General features: G+C 44.6%; 1 protein-coding gene across 2 annotated transcripts; it reads right to left on the bottom strand.

Moving 5' to 3' along the window:
* Positions 1-367: 367 nt before the first annotated feature.
* On the bottom strand, positions 368-26,174 carry GJA5 (gap junction protein alpha 5). 2 transcript variants are annotated; one of them, XM_073304360.1, is made up of 2 exons: positions 25,868-26,174; positions 368-3,611 (listed from the first exon to the last, which is right to left on the bottom strand). In XM_073304360.1, the coding sequence occupies exon 2, from the start codon at positions 3,585-3,587 to the stop codon at positions 2,487-2,489; it is 1,101 nt and encodes a 366-aa protein (XP_073160461.1). In that variant the 5' UTR covers positions 3,588-3,611; positions 25,868-26,174; the 3' UTR covers positions 368-2,486. The 2 variants fall into 2 exon arrangements, with proteins under 2 accessions (XP_073160461.1, XP_073160471.1); XM_073304370.1 differs by lacking the exon at positions 25,868-26,174 and adding an exon at positions 21,533-21,633.

Raw genomic sequence — 26,174 nt, 5'->3', positions numbered from 1 at the left:
TTCAGGCTGGATTTTGCTACCCTTCATCCCTTTGAGAACATCTTGCAAAGCTACAACCAGTGCTGTTTGTCCCTAGCTGGCTTCCTGTGTTTCTTCTCTTCTCTGATAAACCAGAGGGTGTGGGGTGTTCCCTTGACTCCACTAGCTGGTAAAACAATAGTTTTTCAACATTTATAGTTGGCCATATATTTCCTCCGACCCCCACCCCTCAAACACACAGAATTCCAAGCAATGGCCCACGTTTGTTTTGGGAATCTCTGTGATAGCTGACAGGCAGAAGTTGGAATGGAAACCCATAGATGTTAGCAACTCATTCTTTCATTCTTGGACACATAAGAGGAGACACATGAACAATAGGAAATGATATCAGAACTTTATTAGGACAAACTAGGCACAATTGTTTAAAAACTCTTGTTCAGGAGAGCACACATCTTTTCCTGATTCAAAAATACCTGTACATAAATCACTTACAAACTAAAATGTTTCCCTCCTGGTTCATGTGCAGGCAACTGTACCAAACCATGCACTGCATTGGACTCAAGGAGTGACAATCACTTTCAACAGCAGATATAGGAGGGAATAGATCAGTCCTGTCTTAAATCACTCCAAGCCCATACACACACAATTCAACCATTTATAAGCAGCTGCACATGTTCAAAAGGGCAAGGTAAATGAAAGGGAACAGGTTGAACTAGGACTAGTTTATCCTCCAAAGACAGAAAGATAAACTTAATCCCCTTGTTTCATTTCTGCAATGACCAAATTAATGGGGATCAAGGTTGGGTTTGGGGACTAGGAACCACCCTAAGTGCTGCTTGAACAGCCTTGCTCTGGGATCCTCGTTTATCTCATTACCAGTGTTGCCATCTGATGAGAGCTCAGGTTGACCTGTGTGGTGAAAAGAATCAGTGCATTTGTCGATTTCTGAACGAATAAGAACTGGCAGACTCAGCAGAGCGGCCAAGGACTGATGGATGCAATAGAGGCTGGTCAGTGCTCTCAGTCTAGAATGAGGCTGAGGTTAAGGTTTATTGGCCGGGCAGGGTTGAGGAAGCTTGCACAACCACGGCCTGTGCTGTAACTCTTCTGAGGATGAACAGAGGACCTCACTCTCCAGGGCTGTTGGTCTAGCATCCTTTCGATAGAACTAAATGTACTTAAAACGTTTGTTAAAGAGAAAAAAAAATCATGTCTTTTCACACCAGAGTCTCTCCTTTTTACGAGTGACATATTTGCATCCATGGGAAAATTTGTTTATTTTGGTTAAGTGGACATTTCTCTTGAAACTAGTCTAATAAGTAACTTGGGAAAATTCCTTAGGCCCCTTCAGCAGGTAGCCTGGGTAATATCCCAGGGTCTATCTGCTGGCCTGACCGTGGGATGAAGGTATTTCCACAGTTGGACACTAAGGCACTTTATTTTTTGGAGGAAAACAGACAATTCTTAACTACCAGTCAGATCTTGATGGGGCTACATACATAATGTTAAAAATTCAAGTAGAATTCATTGCACATTTACGTGGTATAGGTAAGGCAAGGTGGTATAATGTGTCTGGGCCCAGGCAGAGAAAAGGGAAGAGAGAGAGAAAAATATAAAGCATTTCATTCAAAGGCCTAGTGCAGTGGTTCCCAAACTTGTTCTACCAGTTGTGCAGGGAAAGCTCCTGGCGGGCCGGGCTGGTTTGTTTACCTGCCACGTGTGCAGGTTCAGCTGATCGCGGCTCCCAGTGGCCGCGGTTTGCTGCTCCAGGCCAATGGGAGCCGCTGGAAGCGGCGGCCAGTACATCCCTTGGCCCGCGCCGCTTCCAGCAGCTCCCATTGGCCTGGAGCAGCGAGCCACAATTGGCCGAACCTGCGGACGCAGCAGGTAAACAAACCGGCCTGCCCGGCAAGGGCTTTCCCTGCACAAGCGGTGGAACAAGTTTGGGAACCACTGGCTTAGTGTTTTATTTCTGTTTTTCTCAGGAGAGAAAAGTTGTAACTTGATGTGCTTGCAAAGTGGATGTAGCTCCATGTTAAAGTAATTTCAAAGCAACAATGAGGTGGCCAGTGTATGGCTTGGTGAGTTCAATATTGCAGCTCCTGGCCAGCCTCAGTTTTAAGGGGGAGATGCAATCTCTGGAGATTACAGCTCCTGCTAGCCAACATTCCATCTCTATCTGAGTGACTAGGAATGGCAGGTCCTGTGGTCCCTGTAGGTGGCGCCTCTCCATGAAATATGAGGTTGGCTACCATCTGCTGTATTTTCTGCAAATTAAGTGCTGTGTTCAGGCTCCTGGCAAGTTGCCAGTCCGCCCTTTATTGGGAAAGTTTGCCCCTGTTCTAAGGCTTGAGAAGTGTTGTCTGGAGTAGGGCAGTGCCATTCACTAAAAAGGAGCAGAGGGCTGTAAAACAGAGAGCAGAATGGCACGAGTTCAAAGTCCACACTGCAGAAGTTTTGCTTAGCATTGAGGCTTTCCCTCCCTCCTTGCCCCACCTGGTAACAGGTCACACGGACAGGTCATCTGACCTAGTCTTACTGCTGGCACGGCTGGTCTTGCTGAGCCTGCGTTTCTCATTGAAATAACCATTGGAGACCTGGTGGGGGGCAGAGTCATTGGGTGCCTCAGGACTCTGTGCATAGCTGATCTGGATAAATTGGCCTTCTCCAGCTGCATTCTCTTGACTCTCAGTGGCAAAGTTGTCTGTGTTCTGCTGAGTGGCCATTTTATTGCTGAAAGGACTGATGAATTTCCCATTGGGATTGACCAAACACTGATTAAAATCTGGAGGGGGAGTGCAACTTTGAGCCTTCTCCACTTGCGGTGCAGGCTCCAGTTTGCCAGCAGCCATGGTGGGGCTGGGTTTGTAAGATTTAGCACACTTCTGCTTGGCTTTTTTCCACCCCAGGTGGTACAGCTCGGCCAGACTCAACAAGAGCGACAACATCGCCACGGACAGCATGAAGATGATGAAGACGTTCTTCTCTGTGGGCCGCGAGACGTAGCAGTTCACAGGGTGAGGGCAAGGGTCCCGGTGACAGGTGTACAGAGTCTGCAGGAAGATCCCATAGAGGATGTATTGTCCAACGATGAAGACCACTTCCATAGTGATGCGGATCAAAATGCTGTAGACATAGGTGTTTAGCAAGCTACCCTGGAGTATTATTTTCCCACTTGATTCCTCCCCACTGGAGAGCTCTACCTTCTCTGCCACAGGGTACTCCTGTTGATGGTAAGTGTCACCACTGCTTCTAATCCCCTTTGCCCTCATTTCTGCCTCCTTCATTTTTCTCTTCTCCTCTATGCGCACTGTGTGCATCGCATGCCCCATGTACACCAGGGATGGGGTGGAGACGAAGATGACCTGAAGGACCCAGTACCTGATGTGGGAGATGGGAAAAGCCTTATCATAGCAAACGTTCTCACAGCCAGGCTGCCGGGTGTCACACATGAAGTCAGACTGCTCATCTCCCCACGAGGACTCTGCCGCTGTGCCCAACACCAGCATCCGGAAGATGAAAAGCACAGTCAGCCAGACTTTTCCCACCACGGTGGAATGCTTGTGGACCTCTTCAAGGAACTCTCCCAGGAAGGTCCAGTTATCCATCTCTGCTCAGTGGAGCCACAGCCTCTGTGGAAAAAGGATGGCGAGAGAGAGGTTCTGAGACAGGTGAGGGGAACTCATATCCTTAAATCAGAAAATGCTGCATTTGAAAGGCACTGAGAGGCAGTCAGGAATCTTCTGTGAATGTGTGTACTGAAACACCCTTCTGAAAGAAACCCCCTCCCACACTCCCACTTCAGTGCTTTATAGCCGTGTGAGTTCAGCATCTGGCTTTGAGCCTCATGCTAAAGACAGGACACCAAATTAGATGGTTCATTGATCTGTTCTGGTTGTGGTAGATTTTATAAAATATAAATTAGTATAAAGACTACAGAGTGATAACTTGGCTGTTAAACTATTTGAGATGTACCAGATTTTATTCTTGATTCAGGAAATATTTACTCTGTGGTCTGAGCTTAAATTTATCCTCTATGGAACCTGCATCTAAGGTGGTTCTCCTTCTGCTGTATGGATAGCAGAACTGTTCTCTTGGGACTCCCCAAATGTACAGATACTTTGAGAGGTGAGATTTGAATCCAAAGCTAGGACTGAGCAGTATCCTTGCACTTCCTCTTGCTTATGCTGGCCTTCTGCTGTAGCCTATTTAAAATGGATGTATCAGTGGCACAAACATGCTAGATGTTTGAAATGCATGCAGCATCTTCTTACTCTGCTGGGTTTCATTTCAGAATTGAGTGCCACCATTCAAATAAATGTGTAGGAACCCCCCCCCCCCCAGCTCTATGATTTCATTTTGTTGTTGCTGTGTGTAGTTAATTCCAACAATTTCAGACATAAATCATAAACATTTTCTGGGCCAGCAATGATCTCAGGTCCTCTTCCAACCTTGTAATCCAAATTCTGATCGTTGATGCTTGCTTCAGAAAAACCATTTGTCTGATACAGGAATGCTGTAAAATCTTAGCATCAGGCCTTGCTATTTTTAAGTCAAAATTCACCATTCAGATGAAAAGAAACCTCCCTCTGTGATGTACCATGGGACTAAAATTATCTATAAAGACCATTAGTTAGTTATAAAGGTCAGATGCGAGGCATGGGAAGATGATCTTGTACTGAAAGCTCAGGGTTAGGAATTGAGAGATCTGGTTTCTGTTCTATCCCAGACTCTGCTAGACTCCTTCTGGTCAAGTCACTTAATCTCTCTGTGCCTCAAATCTCCATCTGTAATATGGAAATAATGGGTTTAATTCAGCCTTACTGTAACTCTGGAGATAAGATACAAGAGAGATTAATCTTGTAAGAGAGATACAAGAGAGATTAATTTGGTCCAATTATACTTACCATACCTACCTTACAGGGGCATCATGTGGCAAACATCTGTAGAAGAAGTTGTGATCCAAGGGCAGATGTGCTATAGGAGTGTACAGTGTTTTGATGTAGATAATATGCCCTTTCAAAAACAAAATATCTTATGACCTCTTAACAAATGGAAAACATAATAACTACAATGGCAAGATAATAAAAATCACCGCACGAGGGAAATACTGACACCACAAAGGTCCAGAAATGTAAGTCTTTCTTAATCATTCTTTGTCTTGTCTACAAGTGCTAATGACTCTCCCTGAGCAAAGATTGTATAGCTTCCATGGAGAGTGGAGTTTCAGACTTTATTAAATTATGAAAATTTACTGCAGCAATATGGTTGAGATTTTCCATGCATAAAAGTTGAAGTATGCAAGGATATGATTTGTATAGGAACAATAAGTTACCCCCTTGTTAAATAGAATGGGGAGTAAAATATAGCACTGTACATGGTGCTTTATACTACAGTGTATATGTACAGTGTCATCCAGTTACAGCTCATCGTGGGCTTAATCCTCAAAACTGGCTTTGGCTGCTCTGTGCTGCTGCAGGCTGCCCTGAAGGGACAGCCAAGAATTCCCCCTGACAGAGGAGAGTTGTTAGGTGGTTGTTCACTTCCCCCACTCCATGTAGGGAATGTTTCAGGATGGGGATGGTGCATGCCACAGATGGGACTGGGCAAAGTGAGTGGATGGGGCTCTGGCTGATCCTGGATGGCACACCTGCTTCCATACTAGACCACTTCCATTGCCATAATGTAGAGCCACCCGGAGGCTGCTCTAAATTATATTAGAGGCTGTTTCAATCCCCAGCCATCTCAGAACTTGGGGAGCAGTAAAGTGGCTTAGTCACCTGTTCCCTCCCCACAGCTGCACTGGATGTAGATTTGGTGCCACCAAGGATCTGTCCCACCGTCTGAATTTTCTGACTTTAGTTCATATACAGTTTCAATGTTGTGGGAAAATGCTATAAGCAGACAAGGGATTAAAACAGGCTGATATGTTGGTGATATGAGTTATTTATAAATAGTTACTATGAAATGATGCATTATGTTTCTTGGATGTTGCTTGGTAACTCCATAATGGGAACGATGTGGTATCTACCCTGTTATCTCCTGATAAGTCTGTAAATAGTCTGTTACCAGTGAGTCCAGTGTGCCATAGCATAGTTGTATGTCTGAAATGTTTTTTCTGCCGGGCACAGAGATTTAGCTGTACACTTTTCTCTCATCTTGTGCGTGTGCATGTCCACTACTTGCATGTGTTCCTTCAGGATTCTGCCTTTGCTAGGGAGCCTCCCATAATTTGAAGTAGATGGGTGACTGATACTGCCGATAATATTATGTCCTATCAACACTGGTTAATGCTAGTTGACTTCTCTCTGTATACCCTCTTTGGTAAGGCAAAAATTTCCAGTGCCCGCTTTTGCAGTAAAAAGTTTTAAATTCAAATAGTTGCCACACTGGTCTTCTGTGGACTGGAATCATGGACTTAGCTCAATTTCTCATCAGTTCTAATGGTTTTGGTCTCACACTGGCATTTTGTACAATGTTCAGATGTTTCCAAAGTACTAAAACTTGTTGCTCAAGTTATAGGACTCTGCAGTTCTAGACATGAATTAAATATAAAAATCTAAATTAATGCAAGATTAAGGTGAAAAAATAAAATGTATGAAAAGTCCAGAAATAATGGAAAGGGTTCTTGGGTAACATTAATTTACCCACATTACACATTCATAATATTTCCCGTGACTAACTGGACTGTTTAAATACATACCTAACTTTATATACTATGGGTTGAGTCTATAGTATGGGTTGAGTCTTCACTAGGAAGAAAGGTGTGTTCTTAACTCAGGTAGCTAACATGAGGTAAAATTCTACTGAAGTTTACTCCTGGGGGAATTCTGTGCCCTGCGGGGAAGAGGCACAGAATTCATATCTGCCAGAGATTTCTTGGCTCCCCCGCAGAAAAATGGGGGAGCAAAGAAATCTGTAGGGAACACACGCCCCTTCCATGGCAGCCCAGGCACATCTGCTGGGAGCAGCCAGCAGCAGAGAGATCACCACTGTGGGGGAGGAGGGAGGCTGGGCATGCCTCCATGGAGAGACATTAAGTGGGTGGGGTGCCAATGAGTGAGAGAGAGACTTACTCTGTCCCTCTTGTCCCTGTTGCTGCATCCTGGGCTTGGAGGTGTAGTGTGAAGCAGGCTCTGTCTCTGAGGCAGAGCAGAAATGTAACAACTAAACAGGCAGGCTGCTGATGTTCCCATTGTTAATTAATTGTTCCCACTCTTAGCCCTGGTCTACACTACAAGTTTAGGTTGGATTTAGCAGCATTAGATCAGTTTAGCCCTGCACCCGTCCACACTACGAAGTCATTTTTTCTGACTTTAAGGGCTCTTAAAACCGGTTTCTCTATTCCTCTCCGACAAGTGGATTAGCGCTGAAATCGACCTCGCTGGGTCCAATTTGGGGTAGTGTGGACGCAATTCAAAGGTATTGGCCTCTGGGAGCTATCCCAGAGTGCTCCATTGTGACCGCTCTGGACAGCATTCTCAACTCAGATGCACTGACCAGGTAGACAGGAAAAGCCCCGCAAATTTTTGAATTTCATTTCCTGTTTGGCCAGAGTGGCGAGCTCTTCAGCACAGGTGACCATGCAGAGCTCTTCAGCACAGCTGACCATGCAGTCCCAGAATCGCAAAAGAGCTCCAGCATGGACCGAACAGGAGGTACTGGATCTGATCGCTGTATGGGGAGACGAATCCGTGCTATCAGAATTCCATTCGAAAAGACGAAATGCCCAAACATTTGAAAAAATCTCCAAGGGCATGAAGGACAGAGGCTATAACAGGGACCCGCAGCAGTGCCGCATGAAACTTAAGGAGCTCAGGCAAGCCTACCAAAGAACCAGAGAGGCAAACAGCCGCTCCGGTCCAGAGCCCCAGACATGCCGCTTCTATGATGAGCTGCATGCCATTCTAGGGGGTGCCCCTACAACTACCCCAGCCCTGTGCGTGGACTCCATAAGTGGACTCTCACGCAACAGGGATGCGGATTTTGGGGACGAGGAAGATGATGATGAGGAGGAGGAGGTTGAAGCACAGGAAGCAAGCAGAGAAGCCATTTTCCCCAACAGCCAGCAACTATTTTTTCACCGAAGAAGGGACCTCTGGTGAGTGTACCTTTGTAAATATAATACACGGTTTAAAAGAAAGCATGTTTAATGATTGATTTGCCCTGAAGACTTGGGATGCATTTGCGGCCAGTGCAGCTACTGGAAAAGTCTGTTAACATGTATGGGGATGGAGCGGAAATCCTCCAGGGACATCTCAATGAAGCTCTCCTGGATGTACTCCCAAAGCTTTTGCAAAAGGTTTCTGGGGAGGGCAGCCTTATTCTGTCCTCCATGGTAGGACACTTTACCATGCCAGGCCAGCAGCACGTAGTCTGGAATCATTGCATAACAAGGCATGGCAGCGTATGGTCCCGGTGTTTGCTAGCATTCAAGCAACGTCTGTTCTTTAGCTCTCTGTGTTATCCTCAGGAGAGTGATATCATTCATGGTCACCTGGTTGAAATAGGGGAATTTTATTAAGGGGACATTCAGAGGTGGCCGTTCCTGTTGGGCTGTTTGCCTGTGGCTGAACAGAAATCATTCCCGCTGTTAGCCATGCGATTGGGTTAGGGGTGAAGCACTCATCCCAGAGAATTGTGTGTGGGGGTGGGGTGGGGTGGTTAGTTGGGTTTGTGCTGCACATTAACCCAAAAACCGCAGCCCCTCCTTTTAAATGGCCAACCCAAGGGGTGCTTGGTATGTGAAATGAGGGCGCTGCTGTTTGAAACCATTCCCACATGTTAGGAAGGTTAAAGTAGCCAAAAGACTGTGGCTTACCATGTCTGCCTGCAAGCCGAATTCTGTTGCCCGCCAGCCCTGCGTGTATGATCTCTCACACCATACTGGCAGGCCCTCAATATAAGAGGCAAAATGCAACCTTGTAAAGAAAGCACACATGCTATGTAATGTTAAGAGCTTGGTTCACAGTGAAAGAGTCTACCCATTGTTCTCTAAAATGTCTCTTTTAAAAGACTAATCTCCCTTTTTTCCCTCCCACAGCTGCAAATGTTTCATCACTCCATGTATCATCTCTGTCCCAGAGGCTATCAAAGATTAGAAGCTGAAAAAACTGTACTCGCTGAAAGAGCCCAGCACAATGCGTGGAAGGAGACAATGTCAGAGTCCAGGAAAGCACAAAATGAACTCGAGGAGAGGAGGGACGAGGGAGAGGAGAGGGGGCAGGATGCAATGCTGAGGCTACTGGAGAATCAAACTGATATGCTCCGGTGTATGGTTGAGGTGCAGGAAAGGCAGCAGGAGCACAGACTGCCGCTGCAGCCCCTGTGTAACCAACAGCCCTCCTCCCCAAATTCCATAGCCTCCTCACCCAGACACCCAAGAACGTGGTGGGGGGTCTCCGGGCACCACTCGACCCCAGAGGACTGCCTAAGCAACAGAAATCTGGCATTCAATAAGTTTTGAAGTGCAGTGTGGCCTTGTCCTTCCGTCCTCTCCTCCTCCACCACCCAACCCGATGCTTCCCTCCTACCCCACCCCTCTCGGGCTACCTTGGCAGTTATCTCCCCATTTGTGTGACGAATTAATAAAGAATGCATGAATTTGAAACAACAATGACTTTATCGCCTCTGCAAGCGGTGATCAAAGGTGGGAGGGGAGGGCGGTTGGCGTACAGGGAAGTAGTGTGAACCAAGGGGGTGGGTTTTCATCAAGGAGAAACAAACAGAACTTTCATACCGTAGCCTGGCCAGTCATGAAACTGGTTTTCAAAGCTTCTCTGATGCACAGCGCACCCTGCTGGGCTCTTCTAACCGCTCTGGTGTCTGGCTGCGCGTAATCAGCGGCCAGGTGATTTGCCTCAACCTCCCACCCCACCATAAATGTCTCCCCCTTACTCTCACAGATATTGTGGAGCACACAGCAAGCAGTAATAACAATGGGAATATTGGTTTCGCTGAGGTCTAACCGAGTCAGTAAACTGCGCCAGTGCGCTTTTAAACTTCCAAATGCAGATTCTACCACCATTCTTCACTTGCTCAGCCTATAGTTGAACAGCTCCTGACTACTGTCCAGGGTGCCTGTGTATGGCTTCATGAGCCATGGCATTAAGGGTCCCCAAGGATAACTACAGGCATTTCAACATCCCCAACAGTTATTTTCTGGTCTGGAAAGTAAGTCCCTTGCTGCAGCCATTCCTACAGACCAGAGTTCCTGAAGATGTGAGCGTCATGTACCTTTCCTGGCCATCCCACATCGATGTTGGTGAAACGTCCCTTGTGATCCACCAGTGCTTGCAGCACCATTGAAAAGAATCCCTTTTGGTTTATGTACTGGCTCCCTTGGTGGTCTGGTCCCAAGATAGGGATATGGGTTCCGTCTATCTCCCCACTACAGTTAGGGAATCCCATTGCAGCAAAGCCATCCACTATGACCTGCACATTTCCCAGAGTCATTACCCTTGATAGCAGCAGGTCAGTGATCGCGTTGGCTGCTTGGATCACAGTAGCCCCCACAGTAGATTTGCCCACTCCAAATTGATTCCCAACTGACCAGTAGCTGTCTGGCATTGCAGGCTTCCAGAGGGCTATCGCCACTCTCTTGTGAACTGCAAGGTCTGCTCTCATCTTGGTATTCTGGCACTTCAGGGCAGGGGAAAGCAAGTCACAAAGTTCCATGAAAGTGCCCTTACGCATGCAAAAGTTTCGCAGCCATTGGGAATCGTCCCAGACCTGCAACACTATGCGGTCCCACCAGTCTGTGCTTTTTTCCCAGGCCCAGAATCGGCATTGCATGGCATGAGCCTACCCCATTATCACCAGGATGGCCAAGTTGCCGTGGCCTGTACTTTGAGAGAAGTCTGGGTCCATGTCCTCATCACTCTCCTCACCGCGCTGCTGTCGCCTACTTGCCTGCTTTTGCAGGTTCTGGTTCTGCATATTCTACTGGATAATGCACGTGGTGTTTAGAGTGGTCACAACTGCCGCAGAGATCTGAGCGGGCTCCATGCTTGCCGTGTTATGGCGTCTGCATGGGTAACCCAGGAAAAAAGGCACGAAACGATTGTCTGCCGTTGCTTTCATGGAGGGAGGGAGAGAGTGGGGGGCCTGACGACATGTACCCAGAACCACCCGCGATGATGTTTTTTGCTCCATCAGGCATTGGGATCTTAACCCAGAATTCCAATGGGCGGTGGAGGCTGCAGGAACTGTGGGATAGCTACCCACAGTGCAACGCTCCGGAAGTTGGCGCTAGCCTCAGTACTGTGGACTCGTTCCACCGACTTAATGGTCTTAAGAGGGGACAAACACAATCGACTGTATAAAATTGCTTTCTAAAAAATCGACTTCTGTAAATTCGAACTAATTTCATAGTGTAGACATACCCTTAGTCAATTAAGGCTCCTTTACCTTGCCAGAGTAGTGTAAAGGAGGCTTCTTGTGTATGACAGTAACGGAATACTCAGCTAGGAAAGTCTATGGGCTTGGCTACACTTACATTTTATAGCGCTCTAACTTGCTGGCTCAAGGGTGTGAAAAATCACCCCCCTGAGCGCAGCAAGTCAGAGCGCTTTAAAGCACTAGTGTGGACAGGCTCCAGGCTCATGGAGGTGGATTACCAGGAGCGCTGGGAGAGCTCTCTCCCAGCGCTCACACTCGCACTTCAAAGCGCTGCCACAGGAGTGCTCCCACAGCAGCCCTTTGAAGTTTCCAGTGTAGCCATGACCTTAGTGCTTTCTCCCTTTTTTTCCCGTGCAAGAGAGGCACAATGGGGTTAGATTACAGCTCAGGATCTATTTTACTTATCCATTTAAAAAAAAAAAAAAGCCGGACAATGATTAGCAAAATTGTCTGACTTTCTTGTGTGAAAGTCTGAACAATTTAAAGCAACATTCTACTTTACAGAACACCAAACACCAAAATAAAAGTAGTGTAATTTAAATGAAAATCCAGGATTATAACTGGAATGCAGGGTCTTGGTTACCAAGCATTTGTAACTTAACTTTCATATGTTTAGGAAATGCTGAACAGTTATTGTGATTGTTTTCCTGTATGGTAGTTTAAATAAATTACCAAAATAAGTGAAACTGGTGTGATTATATTGCATTATTTTGACAAATAATTTTGCATTTTTTGGTGCAGAATTTCCCCAGAAGTAGAAGACATGTCAGTTTGGAGTTTTCATAGGAATGAGCTGATTGAGGCAAACTCTAGGCTCCTCCATAGTCTTTAACTCCACCTGCTAACTCATGAAAATGCCATACTGCCTTGTATTCACTAGGATTTTACCTCATGGTAGTTAACTCAAGTTAAAAACATTCCTTTTATTTGTAGTGAAAACAAGGCCTGTATGCAATGTGACAAGTTAATAATATTATGAGAACCTTATCTTTTCCACATTTGTGTCTTTAAATTTCAGATCCTTAAAATTAATATTAGTTTCTGTAGTTAATTTTTTGTGCATTTTTAATAGTCATAGCAGTGAAGTGAAAGTTGTAGCTGCTGTTCTGCTGTCTGTGATGTCACAGAAGTAGAACTGTATTAGGCTCTGCTAAAATCTTAGCAGATGCCTGTTGAGCATACTAAGAAGAGTTTATTTTCAATCACTGACAATCTTATTTGCTTGTTAATTCATCCACCCTGCAACTTAGATTTTTCCTCACTAAGAACCAGTCCCATTATAAGACTGGAGGTTTTTGTTTAGCTGGTTTTTAGGTATTAGTGAGCTAGTAAGCCATTCATAAAGCTTCAGCCAGGGTTTGCAAACATTTTGAAGTCATGACTTTGTTACAACAGAGAAAAGTTTCAGGACCCCACCCCATCGTCCCATAAAGTGAAGAAAGCTTGTCACAGTCCCCTGAAACCTGTTTCTGACCTCCCCAGGCTTGGTTGTTTCTAGGGGTTTTCCCTGCAATAAAACTCCGTCCTCGCCTTCTGCTTCTGAGAAGGAAAGAGAGAGAGAGAGTGAGTGTGTGTGTGTGTGTCTAAGCCCTTTTATACTCCTAAACTGGAGCTAATTGGAGACCCCCGTGATCTAATTCCAGTGTGACTCAGCAAATATACCTCTGCACATCTTTGCAGGGTCCCATCACCTGATATCCAGATGACTCAACAAAAGAGCTCTGCATATGCATACAGAGTCTTAGAATCTGCTGCCCTGTTATAGTCCCTTAGGCTGCTAACTTTATACTGGATCAACAAATGAGCTGTGTGAACTCATGAGATCTTGGCAACAGTGGAAGTTCAGCAGAGAAAGTGTATGTGACAAAGACCAGCTGTGTACAAAATGATGGCCATCCCAGTTTTAATCGTCACCTGGAACAATATTAATGTTAGGGGAGACCAAATATCAAAGAGCCGGACGACACATGGAATCCAACCAACTTTATGCCTTGCGACAGAAGAATTCTCAGATAAAAATGCTTCAGCAAAAACAGCACGTGTTAGAACATCAAGCTGGCCTGAGTACAAAGCATCCATATCGGCTGTCATTTGTGTTACCTTCTTCTGGAGGAGGTAAGTGTTCAAGTTCCTGGTTTCCCTTTATTGATAGCACATGATCTGAATGACAGACAGGCAGTATTTTAGCCAATATGCACCAGTACTTCTTGCTCTGGATGACACACTGACCTTGACAGATGGTGATGGCCTCAGGGAAAGGTTAAGAAATTCACACTGATGAGGTAGGTGGGTGTGGCTGTTACAAAGCCACATGAGTTTCTGCACTTTGCAATTTCCTTCTTCCCCTAAGACTCCACTGCCCTTCTGCTCTGGAGTTGCCAAAAATCCACCAGCTCCCCTCTTTGGAGGACTGGCTGCAATATCAGCAACAGTGATATAAATAGCTGAGCTCAACACTTTGCACTAACTTTTCGCACAAAAAGGTGACAGGAGGACGCTGGCCCTGCAGGATGCTTCTAAAATTAGCAGAGAGACTGATTATAGAAATGCATCGGCTCCATCTGGGCTCACTTCTCCCCTTTACATGCCACTGGACCCTGATTTGGACACAGTGACCGTGGACATTCAAATAAACTCTCAGGCAAATATTCATTTGTCTGCCAAAGGTCTGTTAACTGGAGACAGAAAGAAAGAAAAGAAAATAGTGGCGTGATCTCTCATGTGTCTGATATCTGGTTGAAGTGGGGCCGGGGTGGGGTGGGGAAGTGGGAGATGTCAGGGAACTGGCAGATCATACACCTGGTAAGAATTGGCAGAGTAGAGCTCCTCCCGCTCCCAACATTCACCCTACACTGGGGAGAAAGGCATATTTGGTGGAGGAGCCAGCTCTGCTGGCTTTACCCCAGTGAAGAGAACCATTACCTCAAAGCGGGGATTTTCAGTTGTCCAGTTACAGACAGACTCTCTGGCTCCTTTGTGCTGCCTGAGCAGGACAAAGGGAACTACATGGAATGTGAGAATCTGGCCCTTCATGTCCTGTAGAAGTGCTAATCACTTGCCAGCCATTCACACACAGAGAGTGCTTTTATCTGTCCAGATCCCATCACAGACTGACAGAGTTCAGATAATAACACGTTTCCATAATACCTCTCATCTGTGTATCTCAAAGAACTGTGTAATTAAGCCTCATAATACCCTGTGAAGACCGTAGGTGCCATTATCTTCATTATGAGGATGGGGGCATTGAGGTGGAGAGAGACTGAAGCCCATAAGTGCCTAACTCCCATTGAAATGATAGGAGTCAGACACCTAAATACTTTTGAGGATCGGGGCCAAAGTGGCTTATTCAAGGCCGCACATTGAATCGGAGGTAGACCTGGTGATGGAACCCTGACTCCCAAACCTATGTACTATATGTCCCCCAGGGATCTGTACTGAGCCCAGTCCTATGTAACATATTCATAAACAATCTGGAAAAAGGGGTAACCAGTGAGGTGGCAAAATTTGCAGATGATACAAAACTACTCGAGATAGTTAAGTCCCAGGCAGACTGCGAAGAGCTACAAAAGGATCTCACAAAACTGGGTGACTGGGTAACAAAATGGCAGATGAAATTTAATGTTGATAAATGCAAAGTAATGCACGTTGGAAAACAACAATCCCAACTATACATATAAAATGATGGGGTCTAAATTAGCTGTTTCCAAGATCTCTTTCTTGAGGAGTGTCATTGTGGATAGTTCTCTGAAATCATCCACTCATTGTGCAGCGGCAGTCAAAAAAGCAAACAGAATGTTGCAAATCATCAAGAAAGGGATAGATAAGACAGAAAATATCATATTGCCTCTATATAAATCCATGGTATGCCCACACCTTGAATACTGTGTGCAGATGTGGTCACCCCATCTCAAAAAATATATATTGGAATTGGAAAAGGTTCAGAAAAGGGAACAAAAATGATTAGGGGTATAGAACGGCTTCCGTATGAGGAGAGATTAATAAGACTGGGACTTTTCAGCTTGGAAAAGAGGCGACTAAGGGCGAATATGATAGAGGTCTATAAAATCATGAGTTGTACAGAGAAAGTAAATAAGGAAGTGTTATATACGCCTTCTCATAATACAAGAACAAGGGGCCACTAAATGAAATGGATAGGTAGCAGGTTTAAAAGAAACACAAGAAATTATTTTTTCACGCAACACACTGTCAATCTCTGGAATGCCTTGCCGGAGGGTGTTGTGACGGCCAGTACTATAACAGGGTTCAAAAAGGAAGCTAGATAGATTCATGGATGGTAGGTCCATCAATGGCTATTAGCCAGGATGGGCAGAAATGGTGTCCCTAGCCTCTGTTTGCCAGAAGCTGGGATTGGGTGACAGGGCATGGATCACTTGATGATAATCTGTCTGTTCATTCCCTTTGGGGCTCCTGTCATTGGCTACTGTCAGAGGACAGGCTTGATGGACCTTTGGTCTGACCCAGTATGGCCGTTCTTATGTTCTTACTAATCTACAGACTGCACAGAGAGCTCTGCTTTAACAGATTCCATGACAAACTGGAGCTCAGGCTCAAACTGGGACCTGGTGGTCTCTTGACACTAGAAAGAGTTTCTTCGAGGGAAACTAACAGGGACTATCCCTTGCCATGCTGCCATCCTCAGCACATACACTGGCTGAGCCAGTAAGGAGCTCATCTCAAGAGGATGTCACTTGTGGCATATTTTACAGGCCACAGATCCAATTAGAGTGCCAGAAAGGTAGAAGAGATCCTTTCTTTCAGGAAAAAGGAAAGGAGTACTTGTGGCACCTTAGCGACTAACCAATTTATTTGAGCATAAGCTTTCGTGAGCTACAGCTCACTTCATCGGATGCATACTGTGGAAAGTACAGAAGATCTTTTTATACACACAAAGCATGAAAAAATGGGTGTTTACCACTACAAAAGGTTTTTTCTCTTTTGTAGTGGTAAACACCCATTTTTTCATTCTGTACTTTCCACAGTATGCATCCGATGAAGTGAGCTGTAGCTCACGAAAGCTTATGCTCAAATAAATTGGTTAGTCTCTAAGGTGCCACAAGTACTCCTTTTCTTTTTGCAAATACAGACTAACATGGCTGTTACTCTGAAACCTTTCTTTCAGGAATGTATACAGCCTGCATCCACCGGATGTTGCTTTTCTTCAGTGCCAAGCTCTGGAATGGAGGGCTTTTCCCATCTGTGTAGCAATCCATCTCCCCAAGAGGCAGTAGTTAGGTCAACAGGAAAATTTTCCTGTCAACCTAGAGCTGTCTACACTGGAGGTTAGGTTGGTTTAACTGCGTCGTTCAGGGGTGTGGATTTTTCACATTCCTGAGCAACATAGTTATACTGTCCTAATTTCCTAGTGTAGACCAGTCCTTTTTTGGGGAGGACAGATATATGTTAAAATAGGAGTGGTAATGCAGGAGAGTGAGAAATGCACCTGTGAAAGGTGTGCTCCTTAAAATTCAGATGTCTGACAGTTGGAGCATAAAGTGGTACTAAAACCTAACACAGCAGTGTGTGATCCCTCTTTACTCACATTGGCTGTTTCATATGCAGTCAGGTGATGTCTTCCAGATCTCGTGTGTGTGTGTGTGTGTGTGTGGGTGAGAGAGAGAGAGAGAGAGAGATCAGCCTGGTCTTCCTTACCAAGGCATGCAATGAAACAGACTGGTTTCCAGCCTGTGTGCCAGTGGTCAGATCTGTGCATAGATCTGGACCAGCCTGGATCCCAATCACTCTTGCTTAATAGAGGGGACTTGCATGTTCACTCAGGTTCTTCTCCAGTCCCTTTGGCCAGGCTTGTGTGTAAGTCAGATGTCCCTCCACTCCCTAGTCCCTCTTCTCAGTTCACTGAGATGTTTGTGAGGATCACACTGATATCTGGACCCTCAGCTCTTCCTTGATGAAGTGTCCTTTTCTTCCACACTCCAAATGTGGAAAATCTCAGAATTCACAAAAAAGGGGAGTGAGAAGATTAGGGATTTGAATTAGTTCTTACCTCCTGAACACACACGCACACACATGGCCCTCACTGAACACCTTCAGGTCGATACGTCAGGGATATGTCATACATGCAAGGCAGCCTGATGCAGAACATTTTAATCTGAAGGGTTGGTGGAAGTTTTAAAATTTCCAGTTGCTGAATGGCTCTGAGTATTATTGTTTGGTCTGTGGAACCTGATGCTCTCTGTTCTTGATCAGTGTAAAATCATGTATTACCATAGCCAGATATTTGGGGGCAAACTCAGCTTTGGTGTAGTCAAGCTGGATTCAGTGGAGTAACATCAAGAATGAATTTGGCCCATAATATTTTAAAACCTTGATTTAAAAGAACATTAAATTACAGTATTAATAAGGCCTGCTATTGGCAGGTGCTTAGCACCTTCAGAGTCCCTTGGGATCCTTTCAACATGTGCAGAAGTGGACCTTTAATGGGCAAAAGGAATGCAGTAGATGCAATAAAACTGAACTTTAGTTAGCTAAGTAAAGCATGTGATACAGCACTGTGCAAGCTTTTACCTGAAAACTCAGTTCATTTTGATATAAGCAGAGAGACTATATGGACTGAAAACTAGCTGAAGGACAATAAACAAAGGGGAATGATAACTGATTGCAGGAGAGGTGGAGGTGTCCAATGCAAATCCTTTTTCTTCTTCCTCTACAAAATATCTGAAATTCTCACCTCCATCTCAGTCCTCAGTGCTAAAATCCTGGCTCATGTTATCTCTCAACATATGTGACATATAGCAAATTTGGACAGCTATTTGCACTCAGAACTAAGTCTGGATACAATTTGTGGGTAGTTTATTTTGTACTCTCTCTCGCTTTCACTCACACACACACACACACACACCTCCCCTCCCCCCCCCCCCATGTTAAAGGCTCCTTAATATGGTTGCCAAGTCAACCGCTCAACAATTAGGAAATGCCAGTATTACGGTTACTTGTGAATCCTTCATTCAGCGCTCTTGTGTATATGCATTATAATACAGTCTGTAATTACATGATCACATATTATGATTCCACAGGATCCCTGTTTCCTTCATTGCTCAGGATGGATGGTGCTCACTGAATGAGCAGCTATTCGATATTTTGTTTTATCCTCCTTGTTCAGTGTAAGGTCATATGCCTTATTTTACTGCACATTATTCAAACCCTGCTCTGAAGCCAGAATTATTATTTCCTTGTGGGCTTTTCTATGGTGCTCATCACTATAGTTTTGAGTGCTTCACAAACACTAATTTATCTTCACAACATCTCTGTGAGGTGAAGGGGTAGTATTATCCTCAATTTACATACAGGGAACGGAGCTACAGAGAGATTAATGCCAAAAGGCCCCTTAATTTTGGGTACCCAATTTGAGACACCTAGGATCTACTTTTTCAGAGTACCTATTACTACACGGCACTTCATAGTTAATGAGGCCAATGCAATCAGATTGCTAGTCTATTTTCAATCAGATTGCATTGGCCTCATTAGCTCTACAGAAGTGATTTTCCTTCCCTTGGTATTCACCGCTTGTTGTCAACTGTTGAGAATGGGCCACTTCCACCTTAATTGAATTGGCTCTTTAGCACTGACCCCCCACTTGGTAAGGCAACTCCCATCTTTTCATGTGCTGTGTATTTGTACCTGCCTACTGTATTTTCCACTCCATACATCTGATGAAGTGGGTTTTAGCCCACGAAAGCTTATGCCCAAATAAATTTCTTAGTCTCTAAGGTGCCACAAGGACTCCTCTTTGTTTTTGTTGATACAGACTAACACAGCTACCACTGTGAAACCTAAGGCATGTCAGTAATAGCACAGGCATTGCTCGCTTACAAAGAGAGACAGAAGCACTGGTGTAGCAAAGCTCTCTCTAGTTCCTCCATTAGAAGAGGTTGACCTCTTATTCCTTTACAGATACAACAGGCAGTTTTTTTATATCTACATACCCATTACTTATTGTATGGCTATAAGTATTTCTTTGTTTCAGGAAAGTTCTGAAGTGTGGAGTTGTTCACAAGGATCTCCCTGTTTTCTGTCAATTTGCCAGAAAATTGATTTCTTTCCCTCTTTATACATTCTGATCCCAAAGATCGAAGTTTGCCCGGTGTCTCCTGAGGGCTGTTTCTAATTTTAAGACTTTGTCCTCGTGCCTCACACAACAACACCCGAGGCGTGCCACATACGCTCTGAAATGCTCTGTGCCGACCATGCCGGACTGCTGAATTACTGATTCCAGTTAGTCTATTTTCAATACACTGAGATAAGTCAGAAAATGAGGCCAAATCAGAGCACAATGTGTGAAGTCTGTGTGAAGGTCAAAAAGGAAAAAGGGTTGGGGTAGGAAGTCCTGCGTTTTCTGCTAAGCTACAAATTCCTTCTAGCAAAGCTCTGGAATTCCAGATCCCAAAATATTAGGAGAAAATATAATGTAGGGAGGAAAAAAATAGCTGTCGCTAATAGTTGCAGAAATGTTTAGCATAGTTCCCAAGTGAACAGAGCTTTAGCAAGTCGGACCAGTATTTTGAACTCTGAACCCTCAGGAATTCTCTCAAATAGCAGAATCAAAAGATGGGAAAAGAAGTGTTTGCTCTCTCCTCTCGGGTGAGTTTCAGAAAAAAAAAGAAATACACAGTTGATTGGCTTATACTGAAAATGTACCAACAGTGTCAGGGATTTTAGAATAACTGTTTAACCTATGCCCAGACACAACACGTACACATGCACACGCACAAATACATATACAAAGCTCTTTATTCACAGATTTAGGACAGCATAGGCAGCAGCAGTACAAACCGCCCACACATGCTACCCAACCAACGTACTTCACCCCTAACCTGTAGAAACCCCATTGCTCAGTTGCGTTGGCCCATTCAGTCTAAGGGCCTCTCATCTGAGTTTTGCCAACAGGCTGTTGATTTAGTCCTTTACAAAGTGGTTATGTATACTCTATCAACTGGACTGCGACAACTACTCAATTTAGCTAGGCCATTGAACTGCCCTCAGAACGTCACAAAATCCTCTAGAGACTTCGCTATCGCTGTATTGATTTAATGGGGAAGGTGCTCAGCTACTATAGCTAGCTAACTAGGTAGAGTGAGATTATATAGGGTCACTACAAACATTTGACTGGTTTGGACCGAGAAGTTAGGAGATGAAAGGCTCTGTCTCCCATGACAGGCCCTGGCACTAGCTCTCCCACAGTGGGAAGGATAAAGGCAACAATTTACAGCTGGTTATGTATTGAACTCTGTTACTATAATACCACAAATATTCAATATTAAAAGGTAAACACAATGCAAGCATTAAAAAACAAGAAGTAGTTGGGGAAAAATAGGTTCAAGAAAAGCTATTAATGAGAATGGAAAGTGTTGAGTGTTTGTCTCTGTAGGGCTTTATAGTTATCAGTTTTTAACTGGGTTTGCTGGGATTAGGATGTGAACCAAGAGGAAGTTCAAAGAACAAAGGGCTCACAGCCCTGAGACTCAGTTACTGCACATCGCACACAATACATGTGATAAGGACATTTTAAAGAGGTGGCACTGTACATTTCCATTGCTCTCCCTAGGAATGTCATGCAGCATTCTCAGGCTCTATGTAACGGCAGAGCTGGGATGTGACATCCTCAAGGAAATGAAACTGGAACATTTTTTAAACCACTCAGCATGCATTCGAAGAAACCTGCTCCCAATCTACTATGTGAAGCATTTATACATTGGACCCTTGCAATAGCAAGAAGTTCCCCACACCCTCCTGCCTTAGGACAGCTTCACTTAAAAGCTGAGGTTAACTTTAACCAGTGCTGCAGTCTGCACATTTCACTGTAATGAGGCTATTTGGGGCTTTCATTCCACCTCATTGAGAGTTATCCCAGCTCACTACCGGCAGGTTCCTCTATAACTTCTGTAGTTGCTTGTAATTAAAGGATTTAAATTTTTAGAATGGCCATAATTGTCCTTAGTACTAGTCTGGATGTTATAGAAATAAATGGAAAAAAGAATGTGTGTGTCCACGTTCTTATTCTTTTTATGGCTACCCTTATCTTCACCTCCACCACCGTTTCCCCTGGAATCTAGTAACGTGACTTCCCTTTGATACCTCTGCAGCTCTATTCTTTTTTCTAAATGACATTTTTACCTACCTGATGTTCGATATCTCCTCTCTGGTCTCCTTCTTCTTCCTGGGGCTCCTTCTTCTTCTTTTATATTCTTCTTTTCAATTGTTTGTTCTATACACCTTTAATCTTTCTCTCTCTTCTCCCCTTCTTCTCCACCCACTTCCTCTGTCTGTCTGTCTCTCATTTGATTTCCCCCCCACTTTCTGCCTTTCCCCCTCTTTCTCTCCACCTACTCCCTTTCTCAGTCTCTCTCTCCCCCCACACTGTCCCTCTCTGTCTCCTCCCCAGTTCCCCCCCCCTGCACTTTTTCTCTGTTCTTTGCACTTTCTCTCTCAAATCCAAGTATCCATCTTTTTTGCTTCTTTAAAAAATATCAATTTCATGTGTTTTCTGCCATTCTTGGGCTTTCTCTCTCACCCTGGGCTGTTCCTCACTGCAGACATGCTGAACTGACTGCTGGCTTCACACTGTCCCTTCCAATTGCCAATACACATAGTTCATGCACCTCCTCTCTTAGATAACAAGTCCTGGTTTCAAACCTTTCTTTAAATTAAAAGAGACGGAGCTGCCCCCTCACTTATCCCAATCACAGCCAAGGAAGTTCCCATGGGACCAAAACTAAAGAGAATGTTGGGTAGTGTTTTCGGACTCTTTTATTAAAACCCAACCAATCAAGCTGAGTTCCTGTGGTGCAAGGGGGATCTCTTATTTAGCCAAGAATGCCTTGCACACAAGAAAAACAAAATAAACATTCTAAATATAAATACATGCACAGCTCCAAAAGTTAAAATAAACCCCAAATACAGCATGCTTCATTTGGAGCACAGGAACATAGGAAATGTCATACCAGCTCAGATCAGAGGTGGGGCACTCCAGAATCCCATCTTTGACCATGGCCATGTCCAGATGTGCCAGAGGATGGGGCAAGAAACCTCTTTATGGACAATATGGAATGACCTGCCTCAGGGGACATGTCTTCCTAACCCCTTCACATAGAGGTTGCTTTATGTCCTAAAGCATGAGGGTTTATATGACTTCTAAAAATGGTTTCATCCTAGCTAATGTTGGCTGTGCTAATTACCCATACTCATGTCTACTCCCATTGTTCATTTCTATTTAATGGTTGGCCTCAGTGGTAAAAACAAATGCTGAGATTCCAGCAAATCTGAGCTATGGCTGCTGGCAGAAAACAAAGCTGATAAACGTGTGATGTGGGCTTTGGCAAAAGAAAACTATACTCTGCACAATGGTTTCACCATATGCTTTCTCTGGTAGCCTTACTTCCCTCAGTAACCCTACATGTAGTCAGAAGTATTTCTGTCCCATCCATATTATACATTCGCAGTGATCCTTACCTGCTTACATCAGCTAAACCAGATCAAGTCATTTGAGAAGGGAAGGTTGTTCTTGTGAACTGAGTGGAGGGCGAAGAACCAGGAACTGCTAAACTCTAATCAGAGCTCTGCCACTGATTTGCTGTGTGGCATTGAGCAGTAAAGTTAACTCTTGTTACTATATGTCTGCTTTATAGAAAAATCTTGTGTAATAGAAAATGATAACTTTTCTATAGGTTTTGTTGAACCTTCATAGGTTATTAAATAGACAATTATATACCTGCTATGGAATTCTATTGTATAGACAAAAAGAAACAAACAAAAATATGTGGAAAGGAGAACAATATTAAATTGTTTAGGTTATTTAGAGTAATTTCTATAGAGCCTTATTCAGTTTCCACAGAACCCTATTATCCCTATTAATTTTGATAGGATTTGTCCATAAAGGCACATCTATAAAAAGGTGATAATACAGACCTAACTGACCAGGGTGGTTTTAGGATTGATTTGTTAATACTTGTGCTAGAGGGGTGCATAGTGTTGTTATTGCTGTGTATGCTATAGCTGTAATGAAACCGAAACTGCCCTTGGTGGTACTTTGCTGTACACACGGAATGATCTGATCTGCTTTTCCTGGCTTAGTTCTTTATTTTTTTCACCCTAAGACTGAGCCAGGAGGATGCACTCTTCATTGGATTGATCTGTGAACCCAGATAAGATCTGGTTCAGCTGAATGAATATAGGGGCTTTCTGTGAGGCTATTTATATGTTTGTGTCTGTGTGTATCATGTATGGTGTGGGGCAAATCCTGTCATATTATGCAGTCACAGAGTCCCCTGCCCACAACAGACCTGGGTTATTCTGCTGCATGGATTGGAAGCAGGATTTAAGGAACCTGTGCACCAGGCGTGCCCTGCTGTACCTTCTAGAAAGAGCTCGGTTTTTTTTGAGGACACCTTGTGTGGTGTCGCACAGCAGGGAGTTGGATGACAGCAGGCGAGTAGAAGGGAGAGGTGAGAGAGGTCAGTGTGCTGCTGCTTTATGGCTCCATTGGCCAGACACTGTCTCCCACCACCCACATGGCTACAGGGCACAGGTGTTGTGCGGTCTCCTCCAGCTTGAGGCTGAGGGAGCAGCTGTTCTGCCACACCACAGCCTGAGAAGAAGGGTTCATAGAAGCATAGAATATCAGGGTTGGAAGGGACCTCAGGCGATCATCTAGTCCAACCCCCTGCTCAAAGCAGACCAGCCCCAACTAAATCATCCCAGCCAGGGCTTTGTCAAGCCTGACCTTAAAAACCTCTAAGGACGGAGATTCCACCACCTCCCTAGGTAACCCATTCCAGTGCTTCACCACCCTCCAAGTGTTTCCTAATATCCAACCTAGACTTCCCCCACTGCAGCTTGGTCCTCCTCTCCTTTCAAGAGGCTCCCATGCAAAGCTCAGATGCTTTGACTGGAGAGTGAATTTGGGAGTGAAGCCTCCCCAGGACAAGTGGCAATAAGAAGAGTAGTCCACAAGATTACCTTGTGTAGCCTGCAGACTGCTCTGCATTGCCCTATCAGAGCTATCTAATCTCACCCAGAAAAAAGCCGGAGCAAGATTCTGAGCAGAGTCTCAGCACAAGGACTGGTTAGCATTTAGCATTGGTCCCATCTGTCGTTAATGAGAGTATTTATCCTGCACCATAGACTTCTAGTTAACCTACTAAACCAATAAAAAGGCTGGTTCCATTTGAAAATGGGTGTGAGTACAGGGTGCAGGCAAGACTCATGCATTTGAAGGGGGTACACACCACATAAAGATAATGCTCTATGAAGCTCATGCTCTGTTGGGAAGGCTGTTTCATGCAGGGGCATGTGCTGTCTTGAGAGCCTGGCAGTTTTGCAAAGCTGGTTCAGGGGAGGCTAAGTTGTTCTCTGAGGCTCTTGGTTTCAGGGAAGGGAGGGGGCCTGTTACACCCGAGGAATGTATCTTCTCTTTCTAGCTTTTCTACACAAGGGGATTTTAGAAAAACAAATCCCACCTGGACTACCACCAATGGTAGCACCTGTAGGAACCCTTCTGTAGCCATGGCTCACGTGGCCTCACCACTCAAGTAAACCTGCTCCTCAGTGTGCCAAAAAACACAGAAATCCACTGGAGCCTTGCTATACTAGGACAGTGCTCCTAGCAATGTGAGCCAGGTGGCATTTTTTTTCTAAAGTTCCCTGAAGTAGATGTGACAAAGGGAGACCTTCCTTGCTGTGAACTCTTTGGGAGCAGTACAGTTGAGGAGGAATCTTCAGTCCCAAAATATAATTCCCATGGGTGGACTGTCCCTCTGAGCACTGCATCAGCGTGTGATGATAAAACCGTAAGAGCCAGATGAGCCATTTTTTTGTAGTCACATTTATTCTTTTAGTATAAAATCTTAAATGTTTTGAATTTAGTAAGATGTTTTTCACCCAAATTTCTCCTGCCCCAAAGTATTAATCCAAGATAGACACAGCAAAAAAAGGTGAGGCACAAGAATGTCAGATTCATTTGCATTCAGAAACAAAGTTTTAAAGAGTAAAAATCAGGGCAGATTTCCATCTCGGTAAGTCAGAAGTGAACATCTTCCCTGAAGTAAATGGTTAGTTGCAAGTCTTGTGTTAGCTGTAACAAAGCATTGCATTGCTTCATCTTCTGCTGCCGGTACTACTGGCTACCTTTCACCTCCTTAGCATCTCAGAGCATCTCAAAGCATTTTGGAAACATGAATTTAATTAAGTCTCACAGCAGTCCTGTAAAGGTGAGAATTGTCTCCATTTTACAAATGGGGAAACTAAGTCATGGAGGGGCTAAGTAATTTGCCCAGGGCTTCAGCAAGTCATTTGCAGAGCCAAAAGCTGAACCCAGGAGTCCTGACTGCCTATCCGTGACTCTAGCCACCAGACACTGTTCCCTGTCTTATAAATATACACACTCCGGTTAAATCAATAACCATCTCACACAAGCATGTTATTTCAATATAAGAAGAAGAAAACCATAAACTGTTACCTCTTTCTGCTGATTCTGGACAGGTGGATGGAACAACACACTATGCAGGGGGGTGAAGGTTACTATTAGCTTTGGCATAGACTCTAGTGCAGGCTGGAACTCATCTCTTTGCTAGTGTCCAGTGCTCAGTAGGGCTCCTTGTCTGGGGAGGACCCTTTAAATGGGGCAAATAAACACCAGATGGCTCCTGGAACACAGCCTCTTGTAGTCTGACACTAGCTGACTGGCTGGAGATTCCCTAAAGCTTGAAGGAAATAAGCTGGGGTTTCCACCTCCTGCGCTCTGCCTGACATGCACTGGCAGCTGT

Source organism: Lepidochelys kempii, chromosome 1 (assembly GCF_965140265.1).
Source record: "Lepidochelys kempii isolate rLepKem1 chromosome 1, rLepKem1.hap2, whole genome shotgun sequence".
Lineage (NCBI taxonomy): Eukaryota > Metazoa > Chordata > Testudines > Cheloniidae > Lepidochelys > Lepidochelys kempii.
This window is presented reverse-complemented; position numbering and strand designations above follow the sequence as displayed.